Raw genomic sequence first — 21,870 nt, 5'->3', positions numbered from 1 at the left:
CTTGATGTACTTCCTTTTCTGGTCTTCTTCCTCAATCTGCTTGCTGCTCTTTTCCTTCCATTGTCTTCAAATAGCTGATCTATGTAGTCTCTCCTGGAGCTATCATCAGCTGGAAGATGTGTGAAGTGTGCTTACTCTTATCTGGAACCAGAGTGCTCATGTTTTTTAAATATAGAAATTTCCCATAAAAATCCCAACTTCTTCTCAAAGTCTCACAATGATGAGCCTGCTTTTCGGCAGGGTAACAGTATGGAGGCCAACGGTTGGCATGCCCTCTCTCACAGAGCAACTTCACACGTTGTGTTATTTTGCAGCCCTGTCTTAGGGGAGATTGAAACTAATATTTCCAAAGGGAAGCTGGGGGCGTATCACCTGGGCTCAGCTGCATATCTGCCTCTTGGTTCATCAGACCTTTATGTTGCCAGCTCTTTCCTGCTTTCCCAGCCTCTAGACCAGGTTAATGTCTCTGCACTCTGGCCCGAAACCTCTTCCACTGTGCTCTGCCCCTTGTGGAGTCTCTGCCTAGATCTCCCTCCACCTCTCTCTGCTCCCTTTTATGTTGGTTCTCTCACTCCTGCTCCTCACTCAGTGCCTAGGCTTAACTCTGAGTGATTAAGTCCAGCTATGCCTGCTTGGACTCACCCTATGGTTATCTCCCTGTCACCTACCTTTGAGAAAGGCACCAGCAATGACTTTGGGGCCTACCCTTGGCTTCTCAACCTACCAACCAAGGCTTGGCAGGCTCTGCTGGGACTCTAAAATATTGATGAAATATTGTCTCAAGATGTGCTGAAATTTTAAACCCCAGTCATTCATGGTATCATGTTCTTCTCTAAGAATGGGTGGATTTTCTATTGTCTTAATTTTGTGTCCATTACCAGGACTCCCAAGATGCTTCTGGTTTGGAAATTCTCCAGAAGGAACAAGAGTTACTGACAAATGAAATAAGGCACATCTAAATGAATTCCAAGAATAATACCTTTTCTATCTTTTTCTTCTTGTGGCTAATATGCAAACAGGAACAGGTACAATTAGCAGTTGTTCAAGTCATACCTGTCCAGACTCCCCTGGGCTGCAGCCAGAATGATTTCAACATGCTTGATCTAAGTCCCATTCCGGAAAAGATTCAATTGCTCTCCCCTCTTAGCTCACAGGGACTGTTTCAAGCCCTACACAGGCTCAGCAACACACACTGAAATGTACCTGTGTGCCAGGCACTGCATTGATGTAGCTGGTACAGAGACACAGCCACCAGGAAGAGTCGGAAGAGCTGGCAGTTGAAATACAATGCAGCAAAAACTATGAAGGTAATGAGCAGAGGCGGGAGAAAGCAGAACAATAGGGCTGACTGGATGAAGAGGAAGCCAGCCAGTCTCTAAGGGTATCTAATCACCACTGTGGCTCATTGGAACCTGAGTGTCTGTGAAATTTCATGCTCAGTAACTTACCTAACCAGAGAAATGGTCCTTGGTTCTGCTCCTGCAGAAGACCACAGCGCCCCCAAGTGGACATTTTAAAACCACTCCTCCAGGTGCCAACTTCTTTCTGTTGAGGCGTCTCACCCTGTACACATTGAACTCCGCAGGGTCCAGGCTTATTTTTTCTTGCCACCCAATCAGCTGAAATATTAAAATCAGACAATTCAGGACCTGAAACTATTTTCTAAGAATGAATGGTTGGTTTTATTATTTTGTTATTTTACTTTTGAACTTTTAATATGGCTACCAAAAGACTCCTGAGTTAGGAAAATCATCCAGTGAAACTGAATATAGAATAAGGATGACTGACATGTAAAAATGCCTTTTGTAGAATTAAAACCAAGAGGGGGAAAAAAAGTCCTCTTCAAGACAATTTGAAGGCAACTTGGTAACTATGGTTACCTCTAATTAGTGAGCACCTTATGCTTTCCAGATTTGAGTGAAGGAAAAGTGAAAGGAAAAACAATCCCAAATAAGTAAAAATGCTAAGCTCCACCGAGTGCATGTAGTCTTGTATTCTGAACATAACAACAAGATCAAGTTGGTTAATATCAAATCAGCCTTCTCCATCTTCACCTTCACTTTCTCTGTCTCTCTCTGCACAACAGAAACTCATAAACTAAAATGGGGAGTTAAGAAAACCTCCATGAAGAAGATGACACCAGAGGTCAGGTGCAGGATAGGCAGCTCATTATAGAGTCACACTGGTGCAAAAGTCAGAGCTGGTTGAATTAAGGTGAAAGTATAGAGTGTCCAGAAGGGCTCCTCCTATTCTGTGCTGGACACCAGGCAAAGGAGGCACCTGGCTGTGGTCCCCTGACAAGTGTCCAACAGACAGTCTGTAATTACTTGGATTTGAACTTGAGCAGAGAGGGAAGCTCCCAGAGAACTTGTTCTAGAATGTTCTTCAGGTTTCCTAGGAGATGGGGGCACAACACAAACAGCATATCCACACACAAAGAAAGAAGCGAGGAGGGGGCATCTCCTGCTCCACCTCAGTCCCTTGGCCCCTCCTAGAGCTGAGATGTTGTCAAAGCCCTGTCTTCTGACTGAATAAGTCTCCAGCAGAATCCAGGCTGGGACACACTTATAAAAGAAGGGCAGAAAGCTCCTGTGTCTCTGAGAGGTTTCTCTCTACTTAGGGGAAGAAGGACTTCAACTTACAAGTGATGAACTAGTAAGATGGGTTTCCAGTGAACACTAGAAGCTGCAGTTTACAGAACCAAATGGTTATTCTCTTCCTGTCTGGAAAACAAGCATGGAGTTGGAGCTTGAATAAGACAAACTTTGGCCTCAATTGGAACCTCTGCAGTATACAATTTTTTTTTCATCCATTCACTCAAATGCTATTTACTGAGATGATTGTGGTTCAGGCACTGTGCTGCGCACCAGAGATGCTGAAATGAGAGTTGAAAGGGACTGACATCAGGCTTCCTCATTCTAGTGGGAAGTGATAAATCAAGTCAAAGAGCAAAGATTTGGAATCATTTGCACTTGGACACCTAGTGACATTTCAAAGTCAACTGTGCATACTTCAACTCATGGATTTCTCCTGAAACTTTATCCACCTAATACCTTCCCCAACTCAACTGATGGCAACTCCATCCTTCCAGCTGCTTAGGTCAAAAGCCCTGGGACGATCTTTGACTCCTCTCACCTTCCATCTAATCCTCAGCAAACCTCTTTGTCAGATTGGCTTCAAAATGCATTTAGAATTAACCCTCTCTTCACCTCTTCCTCCACCACCACCTGGAACGGAGCCACCAACTATCCTTCTCCTGGATTATTGTGCTAGCCCCTCAATTGATATGACTGCCTCTACTCTAGAGTTTATATGCATAATCATAGCAATGTGCTAGGGTCCTTGTTTCTAAACAGGCCTCAGGGCCATGATTTATCATCACGATTTCCTTCCTTCACTGCATTTGTGCCCCTGGAAAGCCCATCTAATAGGCCTGGCCACATATGGTTTGGATCTTGCTAAAATGAAAAATTTCATTACTCTCACAAAGGAAAGAATTTCGACCAACAAAGGACAAAGGGAACATGAACTAGGTGCTGGGGGAATGAGTCACAATTATCAACCAGTAAGAAGGACTGGCTTTTTTTCAACAGAGAGAATATGGGGAATTGCTTAAGCAGGGGATGGAAGATTGAAAAAGCAAAAGGGAACATTGGGAAAATCATAGTACTGATAACCACAGGAATCAGAGCCCCCACTTCTGTAAGACTTAGGGAGCAAAGGAAACAGGTTAGAATAAAATAAACTGAGAAAGCTGGCGGAGTGGGTCCTGAGCAGGTGAACCCAGAGCTCTGAGGGGAGGGTGCAATTCCACTTCCCTCCCTGAGCAGGAGGAAGGAGTGTTGTGGTGAGGCAGGTTTAGGATGTTGTTGCCAGGGTGGAGAAGCGCTGCTGAGGGAGACAGCTACAGGCAGGAAGAAACAGATCTCCTGCTTCTCCTTCTGCCCTCAGGGGTCTCCCTGTCTGCAGCACCTGACACAGAAGCCTCAGCAGGGTATATAATGGTGAATTCAGAGCTAAGAGACAGTAACTTAATAGTTAATTAGATTTTTCCCCTGATTTTTTTTTTGTCTAAACAATGCCACATATTTCCTTTGCTCCCCCAGTCCTACAGAATTGAGGGCTCTGATTCCCGTGGTTATCAGTACTATTGCTTTATCAATTTTCCCTTTTGCTTTTTCAATCTTTCACCCCCTATTTAAACAATTCCACAGTTATCACTACAATGCACCCACAGGTTCCAGTTCATCAAGTCAGGGTCAAGAAGGACAAGTATGGCCTGGAATCTCCTGCACTTCTGTTTGAAGAAGACCATGAATTTATGTTTCTTTGGATGAGGGGGTGGCTATATCGTTAAGCAGAAATGTTCATTGATGATGTTTGTTTTGAGGTTAAGTAAGGGAAGAAGGGCCCATCCCAAGGCACCAATTTCTCCCTACTGCTCTGTGCCTTGAGGGTGATTTTTCTAGAAGCAAAAATAACAAATTATGTTTAAAAGCTTCATCACTTAACCAGAAATTCATTATATTTAACAAAAAGGTGCTTTATACCGTAGAAGTTACCACACCAGCACTACCTGAAGAATGGTCTGAGGGCTCACATCAGTCTGCAAACTGTCCACAATGAGATAAGAATGGAAATTGAGAGTAAATGGTTAGATGCATTTTGGACAATTAACATTGTCACGAAGTCCAAGCACATGACCAAGCATGTGGGTCCACTCAAGTGTCATGGAACACTTGGGTTGAGTTGCAGGTGGCAGGAGCCACCAACTAATGATCACATTACAACAAGTGATGCTTTAAGGTTTGTTTGGCAATCTTTAGCCAAAAATGCCTAAAAATCTGAGCAACTGAAAGTGTATATTTATTTTTCTAATTTGTTTCTTTTACCATGAAGTTAATTTTTATTCAAGCCTTTCAAAATTTAAAGCTTAACTTTATTATCTAACTTGGAGGCATAAAAATTTGCATTGTGTATTCTTCAGCCTGAATTACAGGCTGGAAAACAAACCCCATTGGAAATTTTTTGTCAAGAAATTACTTTAGATATATCAGCTTCAATCAGGAGTGTTAGTAAAAGAGAGCTGAGAAGCTTATACATTATCCCTTGTAAATGGGACAGTTATCAACCTGAACTAGCTGAAAAAAAAATTAAATGAATCCTACTCATTTATTATATTATAAACCTTAATACTGATAAAACAGTATTCATTCAAAAGCGGGTCTAAGTGTTTAGTACAGAAAATCACCATTTACCTATCTTTTTACTTTTTGGTTAGTTACAGCTGCAGAACTATGAAAGGTGAATTTAACAGTGAGTCTCCATACTAAATGCCCTATGCACATTTTCAATGAATAATGTGTGCTGTCTTCATAATGCTTTTAGTTTTTCCTATGTTTGCTCTTATATTTTAAAATGCAATTTAATGTCTATTGAATCCAATTAAAATTTGATATTATGTTTTGGTTTCCTTTGCTTTGCATTTTATTTTTTCTCATAATTTGGTGTTATGGTATTTTATAAAAATATTGACTCATGATGAATTGATAAAAATGCAAAATATGACCAAACAGTTATCACTGAGAGTTGAGAAGTGCCACTCTATGTATCTGTAAAGCCCCCAGAGGCTTGGCTGGCTGTTGTCATCTGGCTGAGCCTTCCCTCTTCATCCCTGGGACAATTATGGTGGGTCAGGATTCCATCCTTGAGAGCACAGCCACTGACAGGGACCAGGAGCTAGACCACAGCTGATGGGCTGCAGGGCCTACTTACCTGGTTCCTGAGCCCTGCAACTTTACCTGCTTTGGCTGGCCAGTTCCAGTTTCTGCAGAACACCAGAACAGCTGAGAATACAGTACATTTGCTTTTTCCGAGGCCTGAGGGTGGCAGAAGCCACCACTGTTGTGATCAGGCACCCAGGAGAGGCAGGGGTTGGATTTTGCTGTAGCTATTCAAGGCTTTAGTGTCACAGGTAACAGAGGCCCCAGGGAGGACTGTGGGCTTATGTATTTTGGGGTGTAGAAGAACAACACATCTCTTTTCTGTTCTTTCTCTTTCTCTTTGGCTGTAGTTCAGAAATCTCCTCTTCCAATGGCTTCCCTGGAACTCATGGAAACCTTGATGGATTCTGCCTTGCCTTTCATGTCCCAGTTTCCTCTCTTGCTTCCTTTTCTGAATTTGTCACATCTGCTATGCATTGCTGAGCTGCTGGTCCCCAAGTTGCTGATCTAAGCTACAGGCCCAGATTTCCCTCACTGGCTCAAGTTCTTTGGGGCTCCAGAGCAAGATTAGCCTGGCATGGTGCATGCTAAAAACTATTCAACAAACATTTTAGTCCCGGATTCAATTACTGTGCTGGGCTTTATGGGGCTTGGAAGATACAGGCTAAATGTTAAGGCGAGGGCTGGGGCTGTAGCTCCATGGTAGAGTGCCTGCCTAGCATGCATGAGGCACTGGGTTCAATCCTCAGCATCACATAAAAATAAATAAAATAAAGGCATTCTATCCATCTACAACTACAAAAAAAAATTTAAATGTTAAGGAGGAAAAGGGTCATAATGCCTGTAACTTATTTGCAAATGTTTGGGGGGGGGGTAAAAGGAAGATGCATTAATTAGGTGGGCTAATTTCAAAAGGTGGGAAATACCCTAATAATACAGAGCATTTTGTACATTATTTTTTTAAATGCTTTCCTTTGATCCTGGGTATGGCAGGAGGGTGTGCAAGTTGTTTCCTCCCAGTCTGTGATGTTTCTTTTCTTATATGCACACCTGTGGGTAAGTGGTCTTCTTGGCCAGACATGCCTCCCTGAACTTCACCTGAAGGACATCAACCAGGCCTCACAACTTCCTGCCCCCAAAGCAGAGGGACTCATTCAGTTGTCCCCATGACCAATTCAACTGCCCACGCACAGGGAGGCCCTCTCTGGATCCCCAGAGTAGCATGGAACTGAGATCCGACTGTGTGGAAAGAGTGGGAAGAACCCTGAATCAGGTGGGAAGACGTGCAACCTTGGGAGTCCTTGCCGGTCTGGCATTGCCCACCTACCCCCAGGCAACTGCAGCCACTGACGCTCTAGAAAGGATCTGGAATGTGAGGGGCCGAGTCTCCTCCATTGGCTTTTCCTTCCACCGTGCACCCATGACAAACTGTTTCCTTGCAGGTGGTGGTGTAGAGGGGTTGGGAGGTTCAGCTCCTGCCCTGGATCTCTTCTTCTTAGGAAAGCAAACCCCACATACCTGATCTTGTGCTTCCATCATTAGAGCCAATTCCTTCAAGTTTTCTGCTGTCTCCAAGTGCCCTCTACTGGCTACAGGAAATATATTCTCCCATGATTTTAAAATTACACCACCCCCCACCACACACACACACCACCTCAATTCAATCTCTAATATGAGCCTTGCAATCAGTTCAGATAATTCAGATAGACTTTTCCTCTCCACCAACTTTTCCCCGGGTGGTATCATATCTGGGTGGAGGCACTTGCTAGAGCTGTGGGGGAGGCTGTGTTATTTCCTTTGTACTGTTTGCAAGGCCCCCTGGGACATACCTGCCTGCCTACCTGCTCCTAGGCAATGTATCGAAGTGACTCCCACACAGATCTGGGGCCAATACTTTGAGATCTCCTGGTACTTCCCTGCTGAGGCCCACCTGCTGCCATTTCTAACTTTCTCATTGCCCAATGTGGTTGCTGCCCCGTGATGGGTGAGAGTAACCCATGGAGGAAGGGTTCTAGAACATCTCTACTTTCCCAGGCTCCCTGCAAAACTAGCTCATCTGTCCTTGGATCCTCAGACTCATCCGGGGCTTCTCCTATAACCTTGGACTCAGCTCATGGACAGGGATAGGTGAAGGGCTCTTACATCTGATGTAAGTGGAATCCCTCTCCAAACTCCTCCTTCCCTTGTCTACTTGAAGAACATTTATCCAGTTCTTGTCCTAGGTGATTGGCAAGTGGGATTAGCAGGGTCAAATAAGCAAAGAAAAGAACTGGCTCAGCAAGTTTCCCTTCCAGATTGTTTGGTCTTACTCCAAACATACACTTAGGTTTTTCTTTCATCATAACCAGAAACCAAGAATTTGACATCTTTATTTTGGGGTCCTGGCAACAGTCTCTTTGACAACTTCCCCCTGGAGCCATAGCGTCCCCTAATTGAACTCTCTGGGCAGGGGGGTTGCTTGGGACACACACAAAGAAATTCAGCAGAGAACAGGAAAGAAACAGAACCATCTCAGACATCCTCCTGCCACACCCACACGACAGAAGAATGCACTTTGTAGACTGTGAAACCTCTATTAGGGTGCTTCCAACTTTTTACGATTAACATTTATTTTTTTGCATCTTCTTTTTGAAAAATCTTTTTTTTTTTTTTTTTTTTTTTGCTTTTTTCCAAAAACACTTGAAAGTGACTTGTGGACATGAAATTCCTTTATCTTAATTAATTAACACACATCTCCTAGGAAACAGGCCAGGCTCTCATATAACCACAGTATAAATTATTGAAATTTCATATTGATGTATTATTTTAAAATATGTGCTCTATATTCAAATTTCTTTGACTGTCCCAACATTATCTTTTAAAGCATCTTTTCCAGCTAAGTATCCAATTCAGATCATGAGTTGTTTTAGTTGTCTCTTTATCCTCCTTTAATCCAGAACGTTTCGACCTTTCTTTCACATCATTGCCATTTTCAAAAACACAATATTTTATCACCTTCATGATTCAGGTTTTGCATTTGTGGCAGGAAGAGCACAGAAATAATGTGCCTTCCAATATGTCACACATCAGGGGACACTAGTATCACTTTGTCCCATTTTGGGGTAATGAACCTTACATTTCATGATGAACTTAAAGTAGGGTGTCACAATTCTCTCCACTGCACAGATGCTAGCCCCCGCCTTTTGTAAATTAACAAACATTCTGTAGGAAGATATGACTCTCCTGCTCCCTAACAAATTCTCACCCAATGGTTTTAGTATCCATTCCTGTCTGAATTAGCTATGAGAATTATAGCTGCACATAGTAGGTCTTTTAAATTCTAAATTCCCACTTGGCAAATCCTGCCCATCCTTGAAGACCCAATACCAGGTCACCAGGCCTCAAAGCCTTGCCTGCCCCTGCTGAGCAGATAAACCACCCATTCTTTCTCTACCCTTCAAGCAAGTTAGAATGCAGTTGTCTGGCCTTCTCAGGGAGAGCCTGGGCAGGGAACCAGCCCTCCTGCACAGAACTCCCACCTTACACAGCAGTTCTCAAACTTCAGTGTGCCCTAGAATCACCTGGAGGGCTTTTTAAAACAGTTCCCTGTTCCCTCCCCTGGGGATTCTGGGACGCCCTCCAAAAATCTTACTGGTTTGACACAAACGCTTAGTTAGTTCTCTTTCAGATGACAGGTCTAACACAGGTTCATGGGGAATACTCGTCCACGTACTTGGAGATGCTGGATGATGGAGACTCCACCATTCCAGTGTGTGGCTTTGAGCTTTAACACACAGGAAGAGAGGAGCATGCAGAACCATACCTGGGCTTCCTGCTGCTCACAGCCCACTGGCCTGCTCAATGGCAGTGGCTGGGAAATATGGTGATCAGATGGACTCTTTGGTGAGTATCATGGTTTCTTTGAACCTACAGCATTCCATTATCCTACCAGCAAATGACCACTTGGGCCCTCTTTCTGTGATCCTCACTTTTCTATCCATGGGTCTTTGCACCAGCTCCTCTCTCTGCCCAAACACACCCAGGCAAATCTCACATGGCTGATTCAATGCCCCTCCCTGGAGAGGCTTTCCCTGATTGCCCAATCAGAAGTGGCTGCCCCTCCCTCACACCCCTCTGCTGTAATTCTCTGCATAGCCCTTCTTATTCTGTCGGGTGTTGTCCTTCTCCATTCGGTAGATTGCATACTCCATGACAGCAGGACTCCTCTTGTTCATCACTGTCCCTCTAGTACCTAAAACATCTGGCACATGATAAGTGCTCAAAAAATACTTTCTCAACTAATTAACCCAAAGGTGTGATTACTGTCCCCATTTCACAGATTCAAAAGGGAGGGCCTAAAGAGGACAAGTGGTTTGCCCAAGGTCACACCAATACCGAATGGTGGTACCTGGTTTTAATCTATGTGCCATGTCCCACTAGCGCTGACAGGGTTTCATGGCCTTCACCTACCAAGGTGGCAGAATAAGTTGCATCCGAGCCTTTCCTTCTTCTCTCAACTGCCCCTCGGTGGGCCTCCACTGTTCTTGGTTCTTAAGTCTCTTAACACGACTCCCCAGAAGGCAGTTGGTAATGTTTGTCTGGGAACTGGTTTCACAGATGTGCTCACATATGTGGGAAATCACATACATGCAAGCGATTTTCACTCCAGTGCTGTGATAGCGAAAGATTAGAACTGACTCCATGACCATCTGTACTGTTTGCACTGTGGTAGGTGTGCACAGTGGAACAGGGTGTAGCCCTGAGAGGGGAATCAGATTTTGACTGGGAAAGTGTCTCATCATAAGATATCTCATGTAGGAAGAAAGGGAGGCTATTGCAGCACGGGCAGTGTATGCCTTTCACTTTCCCCAAAAGAGATGAACACCCTCAAGTCTGAGAAACCCATCTCCTTGATGATGAGAAGACACTAGTCAGAAAACTAGGGTGGTTTCCATCATTTGAATTTATTTTATTGATACTCGTTCGCGAATAAAATTTTATTGATTTTTTGATGCATTACAACTCACTTTTTGGTAGTGGTTGCATAATGTTGATCATTTAATTTATTTACTATACTAAATACTGCAACCTCTGAATTGCCCATTTTTACACTGGTGTTCCTGATGGGTGGGTCCTCTCTGAATACATAAAGTGGTCCAATCAGTCCATGGTTTTTCATATTCCTTTGTTATTCAACCTACTGCTTTAAAATACATTCAAATAAAAAGGTGTAAGTTACTTGCAGAGTACGGACACACTAGGGTGAGGGGAAATTGAGAACATAACCAGTGCTCTCACAGTCAGAGGACAAGTGGTTTTGAAATCATGGGATCGAAGCTTGCTCCACCGGGACTTCCTCAAAGAATCCTTGGTGGACGTAAGGTTAAACTCACTCAACTGAAGCTCACATCTTTAGCTGGGAGGGAGGGCACAGGATGACAATTTCAGGTATAGAGGATATTATCCTTCCACAAATATCCGGAACAGGTGGTCATGGAACACCTTGGTGGGCAGTGTTCCCAGATTAGAATAAATAAATTATCTGCTTGGATTGCAATGCCACAGACACACAGACTGGAGCTGGAAGGGTATTTGCTTAAAATACGGCACACACGGGTAATAAATAAAAGTTCACAACTTACTCGGCTACAGCAACAAGACCAGGCTCTCTTGTTGGTTTGTGGTTCTTTTCATAAGCACCTCTAATCTCTCCCTAAGCACAAAAGGAGGCACAAGGAGACAAAGGGCTTTGGGGGGAAGAAACTATCTCATTGTGTTTTGAAACAAGAGGGCAAATGTGTGGGCACTGAATGGCGACCCCATGAGTAAAAGTGGGTTGCCCATTTCAGAGTGAGGGCTTGAGCCAGCCGAAGGCCGATGCCCGATTCCTGTCCTGACCAGATGGGTACGGTTTAGCTGGGTTTCTTCTCCTTTACCTTTACTGTTGAAAATTTTCTTGAAGAACCCTTTTTCCTATCCCCTTTCCTCAGTCCTGCTGTTAGAGTTGTCTTGGGTCTGGCCTTCAATCAACCTGCTTGTGACACTGGGTCCCAGAAATAAGCTGCTCTCTCATTAGCAACTCGGTGTGTTTGAAATCTGCATTTTGGTGTCATGGAACCAAACAGACAACAGACACTGCCGGTACCATTGCTTCCCTGCATGTATAAAAAAAAATGGAAAAAAATAAAACAAAACGTCACACAGAACACAGAGGGACTGCTGAACAAAGCGGTGGGAGTGTGAATACATTCTCTTCCGGGTCAGCCTTGTGGTCTGACAGCTGATTACAAAACACAGGATGACTTCAAGCTGAAGGCATGAAAAGAAAAGATCACACCTAGAAAAGGAAAACAACTGTCCACTGAGGCAGAGTAGTGACGGTCTTGAAGAAGCTGGGCCACCCGTAAAAAAAAAAAAAAAAAAAAAGAAAGGAAAGCTCTCGATTGTGAAAAGCTACAGCCAGGTGCGTGTGGCCAGGATGGAGGCCCCTTAGGCTCTTAGGGTGGGCGAGGCATCCAAGGACCCCCCGGGGCACCAGATGCATTATGACCTGGGCCGCTTGACAGCCCGTGGGGTGCGGTGGGGAGCTGTCAGACACCGGATTCACTGGTTCCTATCCATGGGATAAGAACACACTTGGGAGTTTCAGTGCTTCTCAAAAGTAAAGAAGAAAGGACACCACCATTCCCAGACTCCACAGGTAAAGTCCTCACCAGAGGACAGCGCAGGGACACTTCCTGTGGAACTGGAAGAAAGGGCGGGGCAGACACAAGGTCTCCAAGTCCTATGTACACACTTTTTACAAAGTTCCACTCTTCCCCCGTTAGGCACAAGGTTGATTTGTCTAGCTCAGGAGGTGGACAGGGACGGGAAGAGGGGGAGAGTGCACTGCAGGGGGAAGGGGAGGCAGGGAACAGGGTGGAGAATGCCCATCTCCTCCGGGGCACAGGTCCCCCAACCTCACCGCAAGCTAGTTTGTTTGGGGAGCTTAGCACCCATCAAGATGCCCGAGGTGAGAGTCACGGGGGCTTTCATCTGCATGCTGGATCCCACCATGGTGGGGAAGCTACGATTCCGTCGGATGCCACTATTGAGCTGCAGTCCACCGATGGCACTGGTGACGGTGGGACATCCGAGAGGCAGGCCCTCAGGTACCAGGCCTCCAGGAACAAGGGCTTGTGCTGGTCCTGGGGGCCCACAGAGGAGAGGTCCCTGATCTTCAGTCAAGGTGGGGACATGGGCTCGCCCTGAGTTCACCACTTTGGCCACCCCAAACCTCCTGACTTTGTCCACGAGGTTGAGGTTGGAGACGGACACGTCTGTCTGGCTCTCGCTGCTCCTGACATTCTTCTTTTCTCTCACCTCCCGCAGGATGGAGCTGGCTGGCTTGGAAGCCAGGAAGTTGTCGTAGGGAGGGCTCGTGCACTTGAACTCAAAGGAGGGTGGGGAGGACGTGGGTGTCTGCATAGGCGAATTCGGAGGGGTAGAGGGGATCACGGCCATCTTGGGAGTGTAGGAGTGCAGGAGGGAGCCCCGGGCGGCCCTGTCCCAGCTCTGTGGGTCATACACAGCCGCAGAAATGCCCCGCTCCTTTAGCAGCCACACCAGCCCCAGGGATGTGCTCATGGTGGTTGTGGACTCCCGGATGTTAGTGAAGGACTCGGCCAGGCTCAGTCTCCGTGGAGTGCACGGCGTGGCCACTGGTGTGGACTTCAAGTGGCTAGTGCTGCCACAAGCTGGAGTCGGGGCCGAGTTAAGGCTGAAAAGAAAAGACGACAGGTGGTGGCCCATCAGAAATGCCCGTGAGCACCATGGGAAGGGTCAGTGGTCATTCCACAAGGTGGACCTGGGATATAATAGGAGGACTCCCTGCAATGGGAGCCCCAGACACCTCTGTCCACATCTGTTCCTTCCTCTCACCCATGGAGGCTTGGGAATCCCTTAAGTAGGGCCCTGGTATGAGTTGATGGAAGGTGCCTGCGATTCCCTTTGCTCTCCTCTGGTGGGTGGTGTAACTGTTCCCCTTGCAGACCAAGAAACAGCCTCCAAGGTTAGGTGGCTTCTTAGTCACGCCTGGGTATTAAGTGGATAATCCCAGATTTAAAGTCTGAGTGACCCCAATGCTCTCAGATGGGGAAAGAAGTTGATTGGCAAAGAGGCCTTCCTCCCCCACCAAATCCACTCAAATTCCAGTGTTCCCTCCTAATCCCTACTTCTCCCTCAGGCAAGACACTAACCAGAACTATGGAATACAATGGCTTATTTTGGAAACAGCAAAAATGGCCCCAGGGGTGGGCCAAGGCCAGGTGGCGAGCACCTCAGCCTCCTGAACACCAGGACAGTGCTCTCTCCTCTGCACCTTGCTGCCCCTCACCACCTTCACATGCTGTCCAAACCCATTTTGATGAGCGGAGTTATGAGGTCAGTGGAAGGAAGCCATGCCCTGTATTATGGGACCTTCATCTACAGAGTTTCCCAGCTTCAGGCCCCCGAGTGACTAAAGGAAAGCTGAAAGACTCTTCCTTCACTCAGTGTCATGCTGAGGACCCCTAGGGGCCCAGCAGCTGGGGTCCAGCTGCAACAGCCACTAGGACAAAGAAGTCTACAGGAGGGGAAGCAGGGGGAAAGGCTTTTCTGTCTGCTTATGAAAACCAGGAAGACTGATTTTTAACAGCTGCTCCAGGGATTGGGGGGCGCAAATAGGCACGAGCCCTGCCCTGCTTCTGAATGAGCAGCCAAGGGCAAAGGAGTACCTCCTTCCAAAGGTCTCCTGGGACCTGCCCTCCGATTTGGCATAGGCAGGTCAGGTGAGTGTCCCCAGCCTGGCCAGGGGAGGCCCAAATACCATGGGCAGAGCACCAACCACGGAAAGGGAAGGTAGGGGACCCCTTCTGGAGCAGGTCCCTGGAGTGACCAAAGGGGCCCTTCCTGGGGAAACAGTTCAACAGGAAATACAGGCTGGAAACACCATGTGGCTCCACACTCAGGTGACCTCACCACTGGCCAATCAGCAAGGGCAGTGACCATAGAACAGGCCCATCTCCCACAAGCTAAGGAGGGAGTAAGCTGGCCGATCAGGAGTACTCTGAGAAATGTGAGATTAGAAACCACAGCATATTCCTGTGGTTGAAAATGTGGATTTTGTAAAGGCACAGGGAGAATTTTACAAATATTGATGTATCATTAAGACAGGGTTTAAAAAAAAAAATTCTAGACTCAAAACCTTGTGTGACCATCCTCAGGGAAATTTAATTGTGTTTCTGGCTACCTTTCTTTCCAACTCTGGTAAGAAAGCCCTTCCATACTCCTGACTTCCTATGGTTTTCCTGGTCTGGGACATAGCTGGGTGGTCTTCCAGATGAAGATCCACTTGGGTGCAGTCTGCATCCTGAGGCTGTAGTCAGAAAGGGCATCTAGTTGCCCTGCACCAGCCTTCACTGGGGAGCTGAGTTCTACGGCTTTAAAGACAGTCTCTTCCAAACACAGAGCCACAGGATGGGAAAACCAGGTTCTTCTGGGCCAGAGGGGAGATGGAGAAGACAGAACTAAAATTTAGAGATCCACAGGATGAGACCTTCGGGTTAGGCCTGTATTAGCACTGGCACTCGACTTGCTGGGGCAGTTTAGAGGGTTAGGGGTGTGGACGGTCAAGGCTCTGTTAGCCAGGCACAACCACAGAGACACATCCAAGCCTCAGTCCCCAGGTTAGTGGCGGCCACGCGTGCACACACAGCTCTTTCCATGTGACCTGCCAGGGCAGGCACTGCTGGCCGTGTGCTCACCCCCTGCCTCGCCAATGGGCTCAGACTCTCTGCCCTACATCTCCTCTCAGCTCAGCGGGGCACAGGGCTGCTTCGTGGTCCTCCTCACATGACCTGTGGAGAATTATTCATAGTTTAAGGTGCTCCTGGGGGTGGCTGCTCCCTCCAAGTTGGCCCTTCTCACCTCCCTCCCTTTCAGCCTTACCTTCCATAAACCTCAGGATCTTGCTTGATTGTACCACAGAGGGAATGGCTCAGGGGGGCATTCTGCTATGTTGGGGAGACCACTTTCCCTTTCACTGGAAGGTGTGGAGGGAAGTTGTGCAGCTGATCAAGCCAAACAGACCAACCCACGACATACAAGGCCTCTTGCCAGATGCTGCACCAGAAGGAATTGACCATGCTGGGCTCTGGCTTGGTCTTGGAGACTCCTTTTTATCATTTGGGTCATTATAGTCTGGCTGTGGTGCATGGTTCCTGGGGCCTGTTCCAGAGGTACAAGGGCTTCCACAGAGCTCCGTAACTCCACCATGAAAGAACGCCATGCTCTACTGGCAAGCTCTGGGGCAAACATCCAGCAGATTTGGCTGCAGGTCTGTTGGATATCAATTGTTCGCCTGTTAAGGAAGGGGCTGAGAATACATTCTAGGGCCAAGAAAAGGGCAATGAAAGGTGGGTTGAGGTTTCTCCACCTGCGCTGCATCTGAATCAACAGGAGCTTCAATTCAAAAGCAAAGATCTGACTCAGCACAGGTGACTATAAATGCTCCTAAAATGCTCAAGCTGGCTAGAGTTGGCTTTTGAATGAGCTCCTTGACCTCACTTTGCTCCATAGGAAGCCTTGCAGGAAAGGGAGTGCCCGGGTTCACCCCACCTCTGCCCACCAGGGGCCAGGGACCCTTACCTTGGTGTGACCCGCGTGAGCTCGTCTGAAGGATGCAGGATGCGACAGGTGGTGAAGGTGAAGGTGGAGTTGGTCTGTGACATGCACTTCCCAGGGTGGTGCGCTAAATCGGGGAACAAAACATATTCCTTGCATCCAAGTATACCACGGTAAAAACAAAACTCCAGCACAGCCCTGAGCAGATGCAAGAAGTGATGAGCTACCTTGTTAACTGGATCTGGGTGAGGAAGGTGGTCCCTCAAAAAACGACCACATTTTTGAGCACTGGTCTGCAGAACATCGGATCCCAGCTTCCGGCCCAATCCAGACAGGGTTCCTCATCATATTCCTGGGCCAGTAGTGGATCCAGTTCCAGGGGGAGGTACTAATGGGCCTTGGGGGTAAATTTGGTTTTCCTCCACAGAGGTCAGGATCTGCTTTCTTCTTTTGTTGCTTTACATGGGCAAACAGGTGCCAAAACTCGGCCCAGGGGAGGGGATGGAGCGGGCGGGGAGAGGCACTTGGCACCTGGCAGTTAGGCAAGGCTTGTGGTGCTCCCTTTTCTGCTCACACAAAAAGGGGCGCGGGAAGCTGGCTCCACTACTGTCCACCTGTGATTGACATGGTGGGAGGTGGCGATCTCAGCAGCCTCAATAGCAACCTGGCAAGAGTTCCAGAGATCAGGGCCCTCTGGGGTGCCCCAGCTCCAAGAAGTGTCTGACACACAGTGGTGCAAGTGGCATCACTGCTCCCTCCTTGACACCTCCCCCTGGCTCCTTTCTTGCCATTTCTAGGATGTCTGATTTCAAGTGAAGTCGAGAGAGCAACAAGGGTTCCTCAATTTATTTCCTTTTAATGTTCTAACAGGTTGTTGTTGAGGCGGCTGAAGATTGTGGTCTGGAGCAAAGTAAAATCACAGGTATTAAGACCATGCATCAGAAAGCTGGTGAAGGAACAAGTAGTTATGAGACATCATGATTGTAGAGGTCATCCTCATTCATAACTCAAGCATTAGGGGAAAAAAAGAAAAAGAAAAAAAGAGGCTGCACCAAAAAGCATGCACAATGATGTCCTGGGATGATCCCCCTGACCCTCCCCACCCACCTAGGCCCCTGCAGCAGCTCAGCCCCCCAGAGACCTCCTGGGAGAAAACGGATTAGGATCTCAGAGGCCATGAGGAGTCAAAGGCCAGGAAGATTCCAAAGGCTGTGAACTAGAAACTTCTAGCTCCTTATGGGACGTTTTCTCTCGGGTTTGACAAAAAAAAAAAAAAAAAAAGAAAAGAAAAGAAAAAGGCAAACAAAACATAATTGATTGGTGCCCCAAACCCTACAGATCCACACACAGCTGACTGTGTCATAAAAGAAAACCAGGAACCAGATGAAACAAACAACAAATGATAACCAAAAAAAAAAAAAAATGGGAGGCACATACATTGAAGGAAGTGAGGACAAAGCCAAAGCACAAAAATGGTGAGTGGGGCCAGAGGAGCAAGGCAAGACTGCTGGGCCCCAACTGTGGTCTGGTCGGGCTCTGTGTGTCAAAGGAGGCTCCCGTGGCCCCTGGCACGGCAATCAGCCCCACAGCCACTGGGAGCTCCAGGCAAATGGGAGGGAGAGGGAAAAATAAAAAAATTTAAAATAGCCTTTATGAATCTTTGTTCCTCAAGCAATAAATGCAATGGTTCAGGAACTCAGATAACCGAGAAATTGCTGCAAGACAAACAAAAATGGACGAAGCTATGAAGAGAAGGCAACCGAACAATCACGATTCTCTTGCTGCAACAAGGTCTAGAAACAGAAGCAGCAGAAGGCCTGGAAAAGCCATCCCAAATATCAGGGATGATGGGTTATTCAGGAAGGAGAGGGGGGAAAAAGCAGTCAACAGGTAGAATTAAGACAAAACAGTTGAAAGAGAGAGAACATTAAAAAAAAAAATCAAATAAGGCAAGGCTGAATTTAACATTAGAAATGTACCCCCATTGAAACACATGGCCAGAATATCAAATGAAAAGGTCACAAATGCACACTTTCTCCTCCACCCCATTAAGTATTAGATCTTTGATCACAACAGGTAGTATAAGGATGTTTTAGAGATACAGTTGCATCAACAGAAGCAAAACCCATCTTAAACAAATGGGTTTTGGGGATAAGAAAAGGCTGCTAAAAATTCAGAAGTCACCACTCCCCAGAGCAATGGATAGCTTTAGAAGATCAAGGAAGATCAATGAGGGTCAAAAGTGCCAAAGCGGGAGATTCGGCCCCTCCAAAATACCACTGGGATGCCTGGATGCGGGAGCTCTCCCGTGTCATCATGGATGGCCTGGCCGCTGCTGCACCTCCCTTCCTTGGGATGACACAACACAGAGACAGTGAGTCACCTGGGGATGGGCTTGCCGGAGCTCCTCGTGCTTGCCACAGAGAAGCAAAGGGATGCTTGCTACAGCCCTGGGTGCAGGAAGAGAGAAGATTCCCAAACCAAGAGACAAGTAAAACCTTCTTCTTGGCAGGCAGCAGGGGCTCAGGGTGAGGGTTCACTCTGGAAGTCACCAAGACTATTTCACACACCAAAGCCCCTGCCCCTCTAAACAAGTTCTTTTCAGAAAATGGTAATGTGGGTTCATCTCATGCTACTCACTTTGGGGACACGAAGGACAGGACTTCTTAGAATTAATGCTTTCTCTACTTAAATTCTTCCTCTCTCTCAACCTGACAAGAAGGCTTCTGGGTGCTACAGTGGATGAAGGAGGTATTACACTTGATCTCAGTCAAAAGGCTGAGATGCGATTAATGTGCAGAGATTAAAATGTATTAATTTACATTTACCAATAAAGAACCCCAGACTTTTCTTAAATTCAATTGCTTTTCCTCTCCCTGAATTCTGATGCTGATACAGAATCTGGTAAGTTTTTAACTCAATTAATCCTCGATTATTCAAACTCTTCTATGCTGGCAAACTGTAGGTAGTTAGCTTGCAGGTTTTTTCTTCTGAAAACACATCACACATAAGCAAGCGATTTTGGTGAGCAGCAGGTACACACACTGAGGGCTTTCTACGGCTGAGAGTCACCCTTCTCTCCTGTTCTCTGATGCAACTCTGGTGCGTTTTCTGCCTGGAGTAAGTGGCGCTGACTGCCCATGCTCCATGATGCCTGGTCCTGACTGGAGAACTGAGTAACTGGGATTCTTTGGCTGCCACCAGTGGTAGTAACACAGCAGTAGAGTTGCCATATAAATCTGGATGGCTGCTGCCTTGTGGAGCAATCAGGCCTCCTGAAGACTCAGGCTAGAAAGCTCACTGTCTCTCTACAGCCCAAAACAGAGGAGAGGAACACACACAAGGCTGGGGTGCTCTGGTGGGCCCAGAATCTCCACAATGGCTGAAGGACGACTCCATCTGCTTGCCCACAAAACACATTGACTCATACATTTTAATCAGTCCCAGTGGCGCTCCCCTCCCATCCTCTGGGAAGGGCAAATTTGAAACGTGCTAGGTTCAACAAAAGTTTTTTGCTCTCTAAAAGCCAACACAGAATCTAGTCCTTAAAAGAGCCCTGCCATGAGACACAGAGTTATGGAAGAGAGCAACTTCACTGGGTGTGTCTCTAGGGAGATGCAGCACACACCCAGCTGCTTCAAGAGAGGTCTTTGAGATGGAGAAATACTGGCCATGCCATGCACCCAAACCATTTTTTTTAAAGGCACATAAATAATTTCTAAAAATACCTGCGGTGCAAATTTCTTTTCAAATGCATCTCAAAATCTTGGAAAAAGGGACCCTGTCTTTGTGGTGCACGGAGGCCTTCTATTTTCTCTTCCCCACTCTTCATGGAAAGGACCAACTTATATGAAATGAAGGAAATGACCTTGAGCTTTTTTCCTTTTCTTAACCTGACCATGTAGTGTTGAAGCTGTTGTCAGGACTTGGGTCTTTGTAATTTCTATAAATTCATAACCAACATACGTATACGCTCCTCCCTGCACCGGTTATTCCAGTAGCTGCCACATCAGGGGTGGCACCCAGGGGCCAGGCTTTTCTATCCAAGCAAAAACAAAGCTACTGTCAGTAAAAGCCACTGTCAACCCAACGTAAAGGCATGGCTTGAACTAAGCCCTAAGAATATCAGTACATCTTTTTAAAATGCTTGGCTTGTAATGAATTTTGAATTTTGCTTAAGGGGGAGAGGAGGGGAGAAGAAGGATATCTCCCTGCCTGTCAGCTACATGAGAAATAGCTCCCTTTCCATTAACCTCTCCCCGCCAACAAAAAAGGCAAAGCAATGCCTTAGAATTTCTGCCTAAAAGACTAAAATACCAGGGCATAGAAAAATGCTTTAAAGATTTTCCTGCCACTTCATTATATAACTCTGCCTATGAATTTTTCTGGGGGAAAAAAGTTCCATGATGAATTCATACACAAAAACTTCCATAAACTCTCATGTGCCCAACAATCCATCATTAATACCGATATGGTAAGAGTGATCAATGTGGTTTCAACTGCATTTCCCTTGGAGTGGGGGATATTATGAAGAGTGGGTTCAGATAAAGTGGCTCATCACTTTAAAAAAAATAAGATAAAAAGTCACTTTAAACTAAAAAGTACTATACAACTATATAATGATACTTTTTAAGCCCTTGCGTTCCAGGCCTCACATGGGCCAGGTAACTCTTCTCTGTTTCTCAAACATTTCTTGGACACAGCCCTGATCTGGTCCTATAACTCAGAGGAAACTCCAGGGCCCCTGCTAGTCAGGCACATGGAGATTTTAAATCTCATCAACATAGAATCTTTTTCCAGTTTCTGTACAACTTATTCTTGGTTCCTGCAACATTAAAAGTCTAGTCATCCTACTCCACCAAGCTATCTACTGTCTTTCATCTAAAAAGTATGTGATTTAAGAGGTGAACAATTTCACAGCATTGTGCAGAGGGCCAGAAAATCTCTCAAATGCCCCTGGGGTATCATCTAGAGAAGAGATTTTTTTAGAATGCTGTTAAAATGTTAAAAGGGCAAGTACAAAAATCTCCATGGATCCTTTGGATGTCAACAAGCTGACCTGCATGCCCTCTGTCTTTTTGTCCTTCTTTCTGTGGCTGACACCAATAAGCAGGGGAGCTCGCCTGGCTGAGCTGTCTGGAGACCTTTCCGGCTAGCGTCTTCAAAGCCAGTCCAAGAGGGCACTCCTCCCTCGCACTGAACCCTGACAGGCGAGTGCTTCCACAAAGGCCCCTCCATGTAAGAAGAGTCAAGAGCTGATGCCCACCAGTCAGCACCCATGTGGGAGCCTCTGGACTCTGGAGGGACCTCCTGTGGTTCTCCCAGGTAAGGACACCCTAAAGAAACTGCTTTCAGCAAGTGCGCTCTGCTCTGGAAGTTCTAAGCAGGGCTGACTCTATGCTGTTGGTTTTCAATTCTCTCCTTCTTCATTATTCGACTTCCAGGCTACAGTTGGCTTTCTCCGCTCTGGCTTCCCATTCACGCTGATGCAAGAGCACAGGGGCTTCCTTCGTAGGTCCTGATGTGG

The 21,870-nt window shown here is 46.4% G+C and overlaps 1 protein-coding gene across 7 annotated transcripts in view; it reads right to left on the bottom strand.

Annotated features, from left to right (window-relative positions):
* Positions 1-10,647: 10,647 nt before the first annotated feature.
* Trak1 (trafficking kinesin protein 1) overlaps positions 10,648-21,870 on the bottom strand; it is a 114,031-nt gene continuing 102,808 nt past the window's right edge. For 6 of the 7 annotated variants that reach the window (XM_027932582.3, XM_071600090.1, XM_071600095.1 and 3 more), the window contains 2 exons: positions 16,368-16,470; positions 10,648-13,461 (listed from right to left, as the gene is read on the bottom strand). In XM_027932582.3, coding sequence (XP_027788383.2) covers positions 12,663-13,461; positions 16,368-16,470 — 902 coding nt within the window. In that variant the 3' untranslated portion in view covers positions 10,648-12,662. Of the gene's footprint in view, positions 13,462-15,484; positions 15,578-16,367; positions 16,471-21,870 lie in introns of all 7 variants that reach the window. The other variant, XM_071600105.1, reaches the window with a different exon arrangement.

Source organism: Marmota flaviventris, chromosome 1 (genome assembly GCF_047511675.1).
Source record: "Marmota flaviventris isolate mMarFla1 chromosome 1, mMarFla1.hap1, whole genome shotgun sequence".
Classification (NCBI taxonomy): Eukaryota; Metazoa; Chordata; class Mammalia; order Rodentia; family Sciuridae; genus Marmota; species Marmota flaviventris.
The sequence above is the reverse complement of the archived record's forward strand: the minus strand, read 5'-3'. Positions and strand labels throughout refer to the sequence as shown.